At 36.6% G+C, this 17,470-nt stretch overlaps 1 protein-coding gene across 1 annotated transcript in view; it reads left to right on the top strand.

The window, feature by feature from the left end:
• Nucleotides 1-17,470, top strand: part of COL25A1 (collagen type XXV alpha 1 chain) — a 481,522-nt gene that overhangs the window by 357,963 nt on the left and 106,089 nt on the right. Inside the window, exons 11-12 of the mRNA XM_007191014.3 lie at nucleotides 13,821-13,847; nucleotides 16,459-16,503. Coding sequence (XP_007191076.1) covers nucleotides 13,821-13,847; nucleotides 16,459-16,503 — 72 coding nt within the window. The remainder of the gene's footprint in view (nucleotides 1-13,820; nucleotides 13,848-16,458; nucleotides 16,504-17,470) is intronic.

Genomic DNA, 17,470 nt, shown 5'->3' with positions numbered 1-17,470 from the left:
GCATGGGCTAAAGGTCAAAGGCTTCTCCCTGCACAGGATGCCTTCAACAGCCCTCCTGGGGAGACACTCAGCAAGCTGTAGTCCTAGTTGTCATGTAGCTGCCTTCAAAACATCACTGGTGAAATGGAAGCATCCTGGGACCACACCTGACCCACTGCCTGGAAATTCTCTTGTTTCTGACCTACAGTATCAAGATAGATATTTGATACAGACAGTCAGTCTGGGAGTACTATAATGGATTCTTTTTAAAAAGAATAAAACGAAAGAAAAACAACAGCAACAAAAGACCATATGTGAAAATTAAATAAAACATCTGTCATCCGTGGTAACTTTGCATACAAGGGCAGCATTAGCTCTCCAGGTTATAGGATCAGAGGGGGTGAAGAATTTTTGGAAAACTACCATATAAATTTTGAAATTGCTTTATGCAGTTGAATGCACCTGTAATTTCTATCATGGATAACGGTCAAAACATATTCCTGCCATACACTCTTACGTCCAAGGCTACTTAGGATTCTTAGGAGCCCTTGTTTGTCCCCAGGTGTGCAGAGCCTGTGATTTTTATCATTGCCACTGGCTTTCTGCCCTGATGCCCAGTGCAGCACCGTAATATACAAAGTTCTAAAATAAAAATGGATGTTTAAAAAATTATAATCTTATCTTCCTTAAATTCATATAGATGCTCTAGAATACACCATGTGAATAACAAATTAGTCCCATTTCCCTACCATTCCTAGCTTAATGTCATTAAATATAAATGTTCCGCCTAGTCCTAAATGAATTACGTCATTGTCTTAGTTTGCTCTGATTTCCCATTTCATATAGCAACTTTTCAGATAAGAAAAGTTTTCCTGGGTATTTTTCTCTAAACCTTTCTTCTCTCTTTAAACTCTTCAGATATAGTTCATATTCTCATTTCAAAAAATGAAGCTGAGAAACTCAGTTGAAATCGTAAATGTTCAAAGGATATGTCTAATGTAGTGATCTTCTAAAGTACAGCATTGTACTGTTCTTAAAGATGTAAAAATCTTTTTTAAAAGAAAACTTGTATAATATATATTTAATAAATAGACAAATAAGTATATATCTCAGTGAATTTTCACAGTGAACATAGCTGTGTAACCACAAACCAGATCAAGAAATAGAAGGTTATCATATCCTAGAAACCCCCTTTACCCACCCCGCCATCACCGTCTCCCTCTTCTGCCAACACAGATTAATTTTGCCTGTGTTTGAATTTCATATTAATAGAATCATACAATATGTAACTTTTGTGTCTGGCTTCTTTCATCCAACAGTATATTCGTGAGATCATCCACCTCTGTTTTAATAGCCTTCACAGCTGGTTAAAAAAAAAAATTAAGAGGAAGAACCTTACTTCCATGACTACCCTGTTAAAACTACATCACTCAAATAACAGTAAATGAATGGTCTGTCTGTCTGACCTTGGGCAAGTCACTTAACCTCTCAAGTTTTCATCTGTAAAGAAAGGAAAATCGTACCCTCTCTGCCTCCCCTATAAGGTTGCCAAAGACAAGTGCAATAAATTAGGAGAAAGCACTTTAAAATATATAATGAAGAATTGTATGAGTATGTTATTATCACTCAGTTGTTCCCTCTACAGTAAATTACAGGTGAGCATGGATTTATATAACAGATGTATTCCTGTAAAGTTCTATATGAATCAGATTTTCATAAATCAACATAGCTTAAATGTGCTGGGAAATTTTGCTATTTAAAGCAATATTCAGAGTCTTTTCATAAAGCAATATAATCCCCTAATTCCTCTTCCCAGCAAACTGAATTTTTATATATTTGCCTAAAGTGAAATATTTCTATTATTTTTAAAAGTATCATTTAAAAAAAATCACTATGTTTACTAACTTAAATAGCACCTGTGTATTTTAACCCATCTCAAAGACAGAAGATGCTGGAAATATAATAGCAGCTTTCACACAGAGAAAAATTTCCTTAGAAATTTTCTTTTTCCTTTCAAACATTATATGTATGTGTGCGTATGTGGGTGGGTGTGTTTTGACTCGAAGTCTGGTAGAAAGAAAAGTACATATTACCAGTAATTCTGGCCTCAGAACAACTTAGGAGTGTATGACTATCGTCTGTGATCCTTTTTACTGATCTATAAAATGTAGGCAATAATTCCTATTCCACCTATATCACTGGAATATGGTGAGAAGCAAGTGAAATAATAAAAATATGAAAATGCTTTATGGAACACAGACTTCTGTAAATGAGAAGTATTGCTGTTAACACAAAAATGTCAGATGACATAACGTGGCATACAGAAAGACCACTCTATGAGACATAAGGGCTAACGACAGTGTGATTATAGCTGTCAATTAAATTAGAGTGTGTCAAATACTGCGATTGATAATGCAACTTATTCCTTTTGTCCTGTTTGTTGCCATCATTGTGTTTGGCCTTCTCCTATATATCACATCTTCTTACCTCATCACCTTTTCATAACACACCCCTTCTCATCCACCAGTTCAGACAAGGGAAGATAATATATACCACTGCTCTCATCTTTTCCACAGTATGCAAAACCCACTACCTCTGTTGGTTTGCGCCATGGAGGAGTGTTTGCTTACGTGAGGATCTTGAGAGGCATTAGAGAATTTTTTAAAATGTAAAATGTCTCTAATGATGAAATGAAAAAACTAGGAATTATCTAAAATTGGCTCTTTCAAAACTGTTTATGAGTGTGTCAGGTGGGAAATTAGTTTTCATAATCCATGCTATATATTTCATATCGCAAAAATAATCATCTGAAGATTATTCAGATGATTAGCATGAAGATTAGATGACTAGCATGATTAGATGAAGATTAGCATCTCTAATAGAATAAAAAAGAAGTCCTGCCTCTCAAGCAGTTCCACATTTATTTAACCCTGCTGTGCACCTATTCCATAAACAAGACCTTCAGGTTTTGCTAGGAGTTCTAGAGGAGATTTTAAAAGGCAGAATCTTGAGCTAAAACAAACCGGACTCCATCTAAATAAGGAGAGAATCGCTCTGGCTTATAAAATTAGACTCAAGAATCAAACCAAGAACTGACGACAGCTGGAAATGCTAAAGTTCTGAACCCCGGCACAAATGGTCTTTATTTTTCAGTTCTTCAGGAGTTTAAATAGTTGTTAGAATAGTATTTTTGAAGGTGTCTTTCCTTTTGATATTCTTACTGTTTCTTTCTTTGACAAATATAGTAGTTCTCAAAAACATAAAAGACAAATGATGTATATTCAATGTGCCAACTACTCCCTGTTTCCTGGAAATTATTTTTTTGTCCAAAGTGTCTATAACCAAGGTTTCATAGACCATATCACTTTCCCTACACTGAAACTCTTCCTTCCTCTCCTGCCCCCCAAATATATGCAAACTCCATAGCGTATCCATTCATCTCTTTCAGAATTATAAGAGTACTTAAAATGTCATTTGTTGGGCCCTGGTGGTGTCTGAGAGTTCAAAACTCAGAAAAGTTTTTCTGTTATTGTTCCTTAAAGTGAAATTTGGATTGTATCCAAAGAAGTTATAGATACTTTTTAGTTTATTTTGATTTTGCCTGCAAACACATTTAATACGTTTGTGTCAAGTGAATATAATGTATTTTATGGTCGCTAATAACATAAGCATAGATCATTGCTTCTGCTTCATTTAAAATACAATTGAATTAACCAATATGTGAAGATTTACTTTAAACATATTTAGTTATAATGCACTGCTATCCCACAGATTTGATAAAACTTATCATTTTACTAAATTGTACTTTGCTGTCTCAACCATATTGACCAGCAGGATGGCAGACATCGGACACAGCAGCAGGCTTCTCTTCATGATTTTAATCTGCTGAGGCAAACAAACCTTCAAATCACAAATGACCAAAATCATCTTAGGATATTTAGTTATTAGACTAGATATTAACAATGAAATCTTTTTTGGTAAAACTGCATTACTTCAGTTGTGCACACCAAACTACCTGCCGGGGTGCCTTAGCAACTGTTCTAATGCTTTATTATTCTCACTTAATCTGTTTGTCCATGAAGTACATGTAAATGCCACACCGACAGAGTCCTTCCAACCCACCAGAGCCTGTAATACTTGGTTTTCCAAATGGGCCAAGGCCTGCTCCCCCGCTCTCCCACGCGTACCTAATATCCGCATCTCTATGAGACTGAAGCTCTCATATGTAGACATTTGGGATGCTCACAGGATCAAACTCCATCCACGTGCCTCAAAATACCCACCTCTTTGCCCCATCCTCCAGTTTATTGTAGGGCACACCAGTGGTGTGGTTCACCTGCAGAAGAACAGACCTGGGAAAGAGACAATTCACAGTCCTTGAAGGGAGCTCCAGTCATTGGGGCAGAGAATTCCAAGGTCCCAGGAACCCAAAGTACAGTCTAAGGTCAGGGGGTGGGCTACCACAGGAGGAGGTGTGCAGCCAGGGAAGAGATCTCTAAAGTGTGGACCCTAACGCAGGAGCCCTCTTGCCCAGGGCTAAGGGCAGTACTGGGGCCATGTGTCTGAATGGACTCTATAAAAAAATAGACTTCTGCTTTGGTCACCTCCTTCGAGAAAACTTCACACACACTTCCTCATTCACAGACATTCACACTCCCCCAAGCTAAGTTAGAAGCTGCCTTCTCCCCTCCTCCACAGCATTTATCACATCACAAAATAATTGTGTCTGGTGCTTAGTGTATTCAATAAACTAAATGACTGAATAATATGAATCAATGAATCGATCAATCAGGTACTAATGCAAGGAAATCCTGTTTATATTTTTCTCTCATCCAATATCATCGCATGCCAGGAGTAGGATTAAGCAGGATAAATCCAACAGAAAACTACTTTTTCTTCTGCATCTTCATATATTCATTCACGTCTTATAGATAATTTGAAGTATATGCGTGTTCATGAATATGCATGGTGTAACTAAAGGACTGATTTTCATGAGGAAAAGTAACTGTAGCGATTTTTAGTCACACTCTGTGACTGTTTTTTAACTAGAGTGTAAATGATCTAGAAGAAATCTTAGGAATCATCTAGTTAATCGCTTCACAGATGAAGAAACAGCATCAGAGTGAATAAATAACTTGACCAAGCTCATAGAGTAGTCTGTGGCAGAGCTAGGGTAGAATCCAGTTCACCTGATTGTCATCTTACGCATTTTCCAGTGTAGATCTGCTAGATCTACACTTTCCAATATAGTAGCCACTAGCCACATGTGGCCATTTAAACTGAAATTAAATAAAATTTAAAATCCCGTTTCTAAAAGTGGCACTAGCCACATTTCAAGTGCTCAGTAGCCACATGTGGTTACTGGCTACCTACTGGATTGAGCAATAGAGACTATTTCCACTATTCCAGAAAGTTCTGTTGGGTAAGACTGGTCTAGATAGAAAACAGATCTGGACAGTAGATGAGTACATATTAGAGTTCTAAATTTAAGTCTTCCTTCTGCTGGTAGTAGGATATTTAAATTTTAGCAGTTAGTGTTTCTTAGCATTGTTGATTTAAAATAGGAAAAGCACTTGCACTTTACTCAATAGAAATATTTTTTACTGAGCATAGTATAGGGTTATAGGCCTTCATGAACCATAAATTTGTTTCCTTCATGGTACACCAGGGAAGTATGCTTAATCACAGAGGGCAGAGGAAGCCTGTTAATTTTCCTTTCTTTACGGGTCATTTCCATTTTGGATGCAGCAATGAGAGACAATTTATTAAATATTTAGAAGGGATGGAATGAGCTGATTTGAGCCTTGGATATTTAGTAAGAGGCGATAGAATCTCTGTTTGGGGACCTAATCAGAGCATAGATTCTCTAATACCTAGATCTGTCTTTCATCTGCTGGCAGTAGTTAATGTCCAATATTTAGTCTTGGGTCCTGGTTTCGTCAAGTGGTGAGAAGAATGTATGGTTTCTTTAATTTCCTGAGCGTTAAGAGACCTCCCATAGAGAGGTCAGAGCTTCATGATTTTGGGAAACACCAACAAATGAATCATCCAGGTTTAATATTTTCCCCAAAAAGTCAGCACATGAGGTAGAGAGGTCAAAAAGAATTTATTCTTTTAAAAAATTAATTACTGCATTTAAAACTTTTTTCATCAAATATTCATGAATTAATATAATAACATGTCATCGTATTGATAGGCTTTGAAGGAGACCTGTTTCAGAGGAACTTCTTCAAGTAATAGAAATTATGGAATTATATTGTTGAAACAGAAAAAAATCCCAGATACTTAAACAGAAACAACTGCCTCGAATCTGAGAACTTTAAGGAGAAAAATAGAATGATGTCTAACTTCCCATAAGAAGAGCTTGTCTATGTATCTTCTAAATAGATGATGTTGGATGATTCACCCTACTATTTTGATTCCATTAGGTACTACTGTGATGTAACCATTTTATTTCAAAATATCATTATTTATGTATACTAGAAAAGTTTTGCTTTATATCTTTTTCAATTTGATTAAAAGTTTTAGATGGCCATCTTAAAAAAAAACAAAAAACAAGAAACTGAGAACTCTTTCCAGTGGTTAGAAGTAAGATAGCTAGAGTTGCAAAACAATGGAGGAAATTCGGTAAATGGAATTTAATAATTTTCATATTCATTAATTCATTGTTTCAATGTAGTCAATAATGATTTATTTCCTAGGCACTGCTATGTAGGTGCTGAGGATGTAAAATATATGGCCTGAAGAATTTGCTGCCTAGTCAAGTAGATTTGATAAATATGTAAATATATTAAAATACAGCCAGTTAAAATGTGCTAGAGAAACACAGAGGACAAAAACAAGCTCTGTCTGGGTGCACTGGAGAAGGTTCACAAAGGAAGTGAGTTATGGCTGCTGAGCCTCGAAGAATGATTAAGACCTTTACATGAAGGCTAATGGGAAACTGCTTGGGAAAGATGATTCAATGTGACTGAAGACAGAGTCCATGGAGGACTTGAAACAAGAGATGAGGCTCTCCCATCTCAGCTCTGTCCTGCTCTTTTCTTGTTTATGCTGTGTTCCTTCGTACCCAGTTCAGCTAAATCATTGGCTTTTACACTGAAAACATATCAGCACACTCTCTTACATTCTAAACATTTCCCAAAAGTTTCTCGTTTGGCATTTCCACACACTTAAGCTGTGGAATCTGAGTCTTATAAAACATCATTTGAATTATACTCCAGACTCACGTATAATAGTGGCTAGAGTTTATGTTTCTTGACCCTCCCTCATCAAACATCCAAGGAGAACATGGAATTTTATATAAGTACATCTTAAATGAACCCTTCTTAAGTAAGACAAATTTCCATTATTTATTTCAAATTTCCTCTTACCCTTTATAAACCAAGTTGTATTTTCTGATCTTGTGACCAGGTTAATAGCTTTCAAAAGGTTATGATTAAAGTCTGTTGCACCAAACCCTTGAGAAAGTCTGATACTAACATTTTATGACTCCAATAAGTTAGATTATACGTGTTATCATTTTTCCCCATGGAAACAGACTTTAAAAAGTATTTTCTTCATTTTACCTAACTTTTATTAAATCTTGGAAAAATTCTTAACTCAAAAAGGAAATAATTTTAAATGGCTTAATAGATTGGGGCTTTTATTCTCCCCTTCACAGATGGACCACCTCTTTTTTGTTCCCTGCGTTTTTTATTACAGAAGCTGGTTGTATATTCTTGTATCCAGAAATGACCAGCAGCTTTTAGAGCTTTGAATTTTACTGTTAGCCATCAGGGACAGAACAGGAACTATGTCCGCCCCCTGCTCGCACAGAACATCATTTCCTAATAGCAGGCAACCAGAACTTGCCTTAAAACACCTCCCAAGAGGCATCCTAGAGCACATCATTTAGAAACTCTGCATTCTGTTTAAGTAATTAATACCTCAATCAAATTTGTGCTAACATCAGTAGTCAGAAAAATTCAGTAATTTTTTTTTCCATTCCATGATCTATCAAACAAAAGACTTTTTAATTAAAAAATGTTATTTTTACAAGCTGGAAAGTGCAGCCAATGCATAATGGTTATAGAAACGTCCATTTCTTAACTGCCTGCTTTGAAGATTAACATGAGTTGATAATTTTACTTACTGTTTGCATGATGGCTTTTGATATGCATTAGAGACCTTAGACCTACATCCACATCCATGACACTCTCCGTGTCAATGAGACCATGTAATCAAGATGATTTTTGCTTTGAGGTTTTAATATGGAAACCATGAATTGAATTCCTCCACTCACTCTTGCACTTAGAGGTAATCTAGAGGCTATAAGAATAGGCCAGGGACTTCCCTGGTGGCTCAGTGGTTAAGAATCCACCTGCCAATGAAGGGGACACAGGTTCGATCCCTGGTCTGGAAGATCCCACATGCTGTGGAGCAACCAAGCCCACGTGCCACAACTACTGAAGCCCACGTGCCATAACTACTGAAGCCCACGCGCCTAGAGCCGGCGCTCCGCAACAAGAGAAGCCACGGCAATGAGAAGCCCGCACACCACAACGAAGAGGAGCCCCCGCTCGCCTCAACTAGAGAAAGCCCACACACAGCAACAAAGACCCAACATAGCCAAAAATTTTTAAAAATGAAAAATTAAAAAAAAAAAGAATAGGCCAGTAGCATTAGAATGACTTGGGTGAACGTGAGTGAAAAATCTTGTCATTCTTATCTTGAGATACTATTGTCTAAGGTATAAGGGAAAACTTGGTTTACTCTATGTGTTCATCATTCATTCTTACAATTTTTATCAACTCAAAGTAAGCACCATTGTGCTTACAAGCACCTACAAGGCCATACACATGTGATCTCCCTACCCTCTCCAGAGCCCCATCTTCTACTACTTACCTATTGCCTCCTCAGTGTTCTTTGAACACACTGAACATATGCCCACCTTTTGGCCTTGTACTTGCTATTCCCATGCCTGGAACATTCTTCCCCCTTCTACATGCATGACTGTCTTGCCTGACCTCTTTCAGGGCTCTATCCAAGAGTCACTTTATCCTAGGCCTTCATTGGTCCCCCAATTTAAAATACCACCACATCCACTTCTCCCAATCCCTACCCCCCTATTTGCTTTAACACTTACCCCCGACACAACTTTATATTTTACTTGTTTATTTTTTTACTGTCTTTCTCCATTCACTAGACTACGCAGTCCAAGAGGGCATGCATTTTTATTAATTTTGTTCACTACTGTATCCCCAGTGCCTAGAACATTGCCTCACACTCGATGGGCATTCAAAAAACTGCTCAGTGGATGAATTCATGAATGAACCCAAAAGGATTCACTGAGCAATTACTGTGCCAGCTTCTGTGTATGATAAAAGACATGTAGGGTGAAGAAAGAAGTAACCTGACAATCACAACACAGTTGGTAAATTCTGGGAAAGAAGTGCTGTCATAGGGGTGCTTTGGAAAACAAAAGAAGGGGACCTAGCCCCAAGGGTGGAGGCACTGAGCCCTGAATTATGGAATGAGTGGAAGAGACAGGACCAGAGAGAAGAAGCCCATTAAAGGAACAGACAACCAGAGGTGCAGAGGTGTAGAGATGAGGAAGCAGGGCTTATGTGGCAAACTACAACTGTTACAAAAGCTTGAACTTTTCTCTCAAAATCCATGGAAAGCCATGGAAGGATTTTTCAGCTGAGGCAAGGTAGAAACCTGTAAGCCTTTTAGAAAGCTCCCTCGGGCAGCACTGTGTAGAAAGGGTTGAAGAAGACTGAAAACACAGTGGCTTTTAATATGGGTGTCACAGTAGCTTAGGTGAGAGAGAAGCGGGTTGAACAAGAGCATGGCAATGCAGCTGAAGAAGAGGGCAGACCAGAGAATGTTCCTGAGTAAGTGTAGTATCTGGTGGATCCAGAGCCGAAGAGTAAACTATCACTCTCAGGCCCGAGTAGCACGCCTTGAGTAAAGGCAATCACCAAATGGGAACTACAGTATTTCTTTACCTTACTTGACTGCCATATTCTACATAGTATTCTACATCGTCTTTAAAAATGAAATCTAGCGGGGGTGGGGAAAACCGGAAAGAAAATCAGTGCACTGTGTAATTTCCTACCTGTTTATAACTTTTAAGTTTTCGTAGCTCTCCATAGTCTTTTCTGAAAGACCATGAAAATTAGGTGTAAACATTTATCTGCAGATAAGTGATGTCGTTACTCCACACTTAGAATTTTTCAGTGGCTCATTTGGTTCTTATCTTTTGAATAAGGTTATGTCCATTGTGCAAAATCCTTTAATGAAAAAAGTTAATACATTCTACATCACCCAGAGCCTATATTGAAATGAGTACATTTTAAGGTTTAAATTATAGTTTAACACTTCTGGAGTTAAACTTAAAGAAATATAGTTTAACATGTTGAGATTCTATATATTACACAGTTTCCAATCTTGAGACATATACAAAGAAATGATTACAGAAAATAAAAGAGACCAGATTATTCTCATCTTAATTGGTCATCTGCAAAGTATATGCAAATATAAAAGTGCCCGCCAAGAAAATACCTAAGAAAGGAACAATTCATTGATTGATAAAAATGGACTAAAAAGATTGACTCTTTGGTTTGGAAGACTATTTGATTCAAACTTTTTAAGACATGGGGATAACAATAATGGAATTATTTTAGAAATCTTAGAATACTAGAACAACTAGTTTTAATTTTAGGAATAATCAGATACACTAGCTTGACAAGTGAATAATGAATATATGACATTCTTCATCCAAGTCATTATTCAGGCTGAGACTATAAGTAAGTTTAAGAAAGATTAGATAAGTCAGTCAATGGTTCTATGGCATTTACCCATTACTTTATAAATTTGTATTTGTACTAGAAACTACAAAACTACTCAAATGTAGACATCTTAACCAACTGGTAGTAGCATACCCTAACTTCAAAATCAATTTTTGATCAGTGAAGCTTTCATTTGTAAGCTTAAATTTATGACCACAGTGTCACAGATATATAATGGGACTATTAATCAGAGAATGCTCAAAAAATATATACATGAGCAAAATATTGATCAAAATAGCTATTTGTGTGTGTGTGTACTTACTCGAATGTATGTCTGTGCCTTATATTCAACATTGCTTTTTCCCAGTTCCTCTCTAAAACAATGACACTAACTTTGGCTTGTTACCATTTTTCCTGCCAGCGAGATCAAAGGAGTATATGCACATTTTTGGTAGCTGAGGATATATCCTTGGCAACATAGTTATGAAAATTTATAAGATATGTATTCACAATTCAAAATTAATATTGTCTTTAAAGCTGCTTTTATTTTTGGAGTTTAGCAAAAATGGCAGTAGTTTTCTAACAGTGAGAAAAATAATATATTTTTTATAGCCATCCTTTGACTTTTATTAACTACTGTGTTAAAATATACAACTAATATAATTTCATAGATTTCAGAGTTGTGAGTAATCTTTCTAAATCTCTGGCTTACTGTGATCATGCAGCAAAGACCAGATTAGAAAATACCAGATATGTTCGTCTCTAGTTAAAACATTTGGTTTAAAATTTGCTCTTATTTTAATCTGAAATATTCCCTTCCAGGGTTATATATCAAATGTAATGAAATGCCCAATTTTAGTGAACAATATTTTTTCAAGCGGCAGTTAAGTTTTTAGCGGGAAACAAACCTGTTTGCATTGAACATATACTTTCTCAGTCTAAACATTGAATTAATGTACTTTTTGTTATATGATTTCCTTTCTAACATCAACACTTTAAAAAGTGAAATACTCTGGAGACACTAGGAAAAATGGAATCATAGGCAGTGATAAAACCCAAGTCTTTTCTTCACTCTCAGATCTCCTATCACTACAGCTTCCAAATTCTGCCTTTACTTAGCATTAACATTCACTTCCCAAACAATTTACCCAAGTAAGGAAATGATTACACATGTTTATGTGCTAAGGGGAAGGAACCAGTGCAGAGCGGGAGGCTCTGATACAGATGCAGGGATAATTGATTGAGAAAGAGCCCTGAGGGCGAAGGCAAGGATGGATTCCAGAGTCTACTGGATGCATTTGCCCAGTGGGAGGAGAACATCTTCCTCCTCTGATATAGTAAGGAGGCCCACATGGGTTTGAGTTGATGAGAGACATGATGTTGGGGGAATTTATGCCTGAGAGCCTCTGTTTTCTCTGCAAAATCTAAGACGTGGAGAATTTTAAATTGAAGGAGTGAGATAAGCAGAGAGAAAGTCAGACCACACAGATAGATGAGATAACAAGCTCTTTAAGAAGGCTGAGTAAATTGAAAAGGAATATATATGGCAAAATATTAACAATTGTTACATATAAGTGATGGATACATGGGTGTACATTATATTACTCTCCCTACCCTTTATTATGTTTTAAATTTTTTGTAATAAAAAGGAAAAAAGAAAAGAGTTCACTTTCTTGCAGTTCCTAGGCTTGTAGGCCAGTATTAATTTTTTCATATGTCTGACATTCAATGTCCTTGCCTTCAGTGTCACCGAGTCAATAAAACTACATCCGGCATTTTAAAAAAGGAATCTATAAAGGTGATATTGCACAGTGCACTCTCAGTAACCTAAAGCTGATTATTTGAGGAAATTGTTAGTCTTCCTGTGAGGATTACAAAATAATTTATGAGGAACAAATTCTCTGAATGTTCCTAAACATTGTGTATTTTTAATTAAAAAATTATGCATGACCAATTCTTCCTCTAATTACCACTCTAGTCCTTTTTTTATGTTACAGTCTGAATGTAAGATGCTGATTAACTGAAATGTCACACATTAAAAATAAGCTAGCCATTAGTTAAGTGTAATGGAATAAAGAGCTTTTTACATGGAATGATAGAGTACCTATAACTTTGTTAAAATATACTGAAATTAAAAGTATTTTTGAAAGAATTGGAAGAAAAGTGCTTAATATTTTTATTTAAAAATAGACATCAGAAGTCAGAATTACAGCTCTCTTTGTGCTCTTTTCTACCATTCCAAAGCCTGCCTTGCTCTAAATAAAGCCAACAGAATTCCAACACTGACTTTGTGGTCAAAAAATTGCTAAATCTCAGAACTGCCACATTTCCATTTTAAATGTAAATATTCCCATTCATCTTCCTAAATATTATATTTCTTCTCCTCTCCTCCCCTGCCCCAGTGTCATAGTTTATGCAACAGCTGACAGCATCTTTTGTTCCCTTTTCTGGTGCACACTACATGCCACAACTGACCTTGGCATCGCCTAGTTTGTAAACAAGTTTTTGTGCAGGTCAATTGGCCGCATTTCATAAGAGGAAGAATAGAGCAAAACATGTTTCTTTGTAATGCCATTCAATGATTTCCTTTGCAAATCTGCTTCCTGAAGTTTTGCAGATGCAGAAGTATAGAACGTGTCAGTGTGCTGGGAACTGTGCTGCATTTTAAGTGCTTCTAGTAACAACATCTCCAGCCTTCTATATGAGACTGATGTGATAGATTTGCAGGTATCTGAAGAAACAGATGCACTGAAATGGCAAAGATTCTTTCTGTTTTGTTTTAGTTGAAATATAGTTGATTTACAATGTTGTGATCCTTTTTTTTAAAGGAAAAAATCAGACTCCTACTGCATATGCTTAATGTTCTTCAAAAGAGAACAAGAGAGAAGAAAAGACCCATTGTGCACTTCCAACCGAAAATTTTCATTTTCCTTGATGTACAAAACATCAGCATATTTCAGCCTGACAAATATCAATAGAACCTTACAGAATAAGACAGTTTTAATCAGTCATTTAAGTTTAAATGGTTGCAATATTATGTTTATTGAATTGTTTTTCTTTTCTTAGGGTCCTCTGGGGCCTCCAGGACAAAAGGTAGAGTATAAATAATACTGTGAAGGTAATTATACTCCCATCGCCTAATGGCTAGTCAGAGAAGTGAATGGAATTAGCTACTGTAAGTCATGCCAAAGCAGTCTGGTTTGTGCATTCTGCTTTCTAAAAATATAGTCATGTAATGTTAGCCATTAGATTTCTAATTGACTCCATTATAGAAAAGTCAATAAATCCAGAGCAGACTCTTTTTAAGCTGTCTGCCAAACTTGTAGGTTATTGAGGTTTTAATTCAAATCCTGGTAAAACATCATGAGAAAACTTAGAATGTGAAGGGTCATAAGACATTGCAAATTAATTGCATGGTCTTGCACAAATATGTGATTGTTAAATGACTGGTAAACAGACCAGAACAAAGGATATTCTTGTTGCTTGCTGGCTATATTTAAGTGGTCCACTAGTGTCTTCCTTTGCTGAGGTAACCCGAAAAGTGGCTTCCTGATTGTCATTTCAACGTTATCCAGAGCCATCAGAATTAACGCTTTACATTCTGATGGAGAAAGTCTAGCACTTCTAAAATTACATCAATACTACAGTAGTAAATACATCAGTAGCAGGTAGATGGCGCTTTGCCAATAAAGTATCACTAATTCCCCATTCCCCATCACACCTCCCACCCCATAAAGATGACAAAAAAGGATATTTAACCTGCACAAAACTAAAGAAAATAATTGTATTACAACAGGTGGAAAAGTGATTATTCTTTATCTTTGGAATCCATCAAAGTTAGAGATGTTTTATCCCCCAAGATTGGGCGTGTGGCATCTGTTGAAACATAATCCCACAAGCCAAGTAAAAGCCAATGCGTTGTGAGACAACTTGTGTATAGGAACAATTTGTCCTTAGCAATAATGTCTCTATTAAGTATGGTGTGAAATTGTAAAGCTACCCTAATCCACATGCGACCAGGATGAAATTACTGCCTCAGGCTTCGGGAAGTCCTTTAATGACCCACTCAATATAATCACCAAGAAAGCACTAAGGAACTTGCTATCTCAATTTGTTTTGCATGTAATGACTATATTTTTAATAAACTTTATTTTTTAGAGCAGTTTTAGATTTATAATTACTATTTTAATTTTTTCCATTATTCTTAAAGAAATTTAATATTATACAGCTACTAAGAAAAATCTGTTTTCTAGTGCTAAACAAAAAATAAGCACCTTCTATTTAAAAATGGTTTCTCCAGAACTTCAAAGGAAGGTGTGTGAAGGGAAATCACTATTTGAAAACATTTGTTAATGTTTCTGTATCCAGTTAAATGTCAGATTTTCTCAGGTAGTAATTAGCTTTCTTATTCTCAGTTCAACCACCTATGTCCAATCATTGTAATCACCCCAGTGCATGTGTGCACACTTCCAAGTGTGCATGCACGTACACACACACACACAAACACACTTAAGATAATATTTTATGTGTAGAAGTTGTGTTGTTCCTAGTTGGTGTTTACCACTTGCAACATCCTTTCTAGTCTACTTTGGAAGATGTATTCACACTCACGTGGTTTAAACACACTCCCTGAGAGTCTCGGGGAAATGCTTTCAAATACAACAAATTTGAGTTTACAACATGGGTCCCTTATTTGTCTAACTGTGGAGCAAGTGGGTGTTATTTTACTTACCTTTCATTTTATGTTATTTAATTTCATGAAATTCAGGAGTTGCTGCTACTGCTAGGCTTTTTCCAGATGAAACTAAGCATATTTAATTCTTTTTTAAAAAATATTTATTTATTTATTTGGTTGCGCTGGGTCTTAGCTGCGGCAGGTGGGCTCCTTAGTTGTGGCTCCAGGGCTCCTTGGTTGTGGCAGGCGGGCTCCTTAGTTGCAGCATGCAAACTCGTAGTTGCAGCATGCATATGGGATCTAGTTCCCTGACCAGGGATCGAAGCCGGGCTCCCTGCATTGGGAGCGCAGAGTCTTATCCACTGCGCCACCAGGGAAGTCCCGGCAAGTTTAATTCTTTTGTGTGTGTGTTTACATATTTATTTATTTATTTATTTATTTATTTATTTATTTATAACATCTTTATTGGAGTATAATTGCTTTACAATGGTGTGTTAGTTTCTGCTTTATAACAAAGTGAATCAGCTATACATATACATATATCCCCATATCTCCTCCCTCTTGCATCTCCCTCCCACCCTCCCTATCCCACCCCTCTAGGTGGACACAAAGCACCAAGCTGATCTCCCTGTGCCATGTGGCTGCTTCCCACTAGCTATCTATTTTACGTTTGGTAGTGTATATATGTCCATGCCATGTCTATTAAAAACACCCAAATTTAGAGCTATGTGGCCTTCTGATAGCTCTAAATCTCAATTTATGATGTGAATTTCTTTACAATCATATTAGCATTAAGTAGATATTTGCAAACGTGGTTAAATTTAACTTAATGGTTTTTGGGAAAGCTTGATGAATCTCTTTACATTATTGTATATTTGAACACAGTAGATAAGATCTGAAAAACATAGCCTCCCAGACATGTTTTTAGCAAGGTAAAGTTATGGCTAACATAACTAATAAAATATAAATTTAGAATTGAAATATTTTGTGATTATGATATCAATTTATTTCAATCATGTGTCTCCTTAGGGTTCTGTTGGAGCACCTGGAATTCCAGGGATGAATGGGCAAAAGGTGAGTTCTATAGAATATACTACTTTTGATCATTTGGAGAGGATTAAAGTCACAAAGTTTTTCTAGTCAGTAATGTTGGTAATAAGTTTATGTGCTCACAAAAATATTACATATACTTTTGAAATATAGGAATATTATGGGGCAAATGATCAAATTAGTTTAATTTTTAAACTAGTACATTAAATAGCTAGAAACTCTTAGAAAATTTTCCATTTTATTTTGATATGTATGAGACACAACTATATGTTTCTCATAAATATATTTGGAGTACGAAAAATGCTGTGTTTAACATTAATTGTGATAAAATGCACTCTGGTTTATTCTTGTTATGGTAGGCTAATATGCATTATTTCTTTCATTAACAAAAGTTATTCCTACAGAGGGACCCTATTGGAATCTTGTGAATTCAGAAGCAAGCTTTTTTTACTGTTAAGCAAAATTAGGAGTTAGACTTGCTAAGCTCTGGGAGTACACTTTTTTCTTTTTTAATTTTTATTTATTTATTTATTTATTTATTTATGGCTGTGTTGGGTCTTCGTTTCTGTGCGAGGGCTTTCTCTAGTTGCAGCAAGAGGGGGCCACTCTTCATCGCGGTGCGCGGGCCTCTCACTATCGCGGCCTCTCTTGTTGCGGAGCACCAGCTCCAGACGCGCAGGCTCAGTAGTTGTGGCTCATGGGCCCAGTTGCTCCACGGCATGTGGGATCCTCCCAGACCAGGGCTCGAACCCGTGTCCCCTGCATTGGCAGGCAGGCTCTCAACCACTGCACCACCAGGGAAGCCCTGGGAGTGCACTTTTATTGTACTGTTAATAATGAAGGGAAAAAATTTAAGTAAAAAAGAACCCACAGCTCTACATCGACATATCTATGTGCCTGTGTACATTTATTCCTGCAACATCCTTGCAGTTGGACAAAGCATCTAGCTGTATCCCACAGGTGGATCTGATATTCTGTGCTCCTCAACACT

This window comes from Balaenoptera acutorostrata, chromosome 5, assembly GCF_949987535.1.
Source record: "Balaenoptera acutorostrata chromosome 5, mBalAcu1.1, whole genome shotgun sequence".
Classification (NCBI taxonomy): domain Eukaryota; kingdom Metazoa; phylum Chordata; class Mammalia; order Artiodactyla; family Balaenopteridae; genus Balaenoptera; species Balaenoptera acutorostrata.
This window is presented reverse-complemented; position numbering and strand designations above follow the sequence as displayed.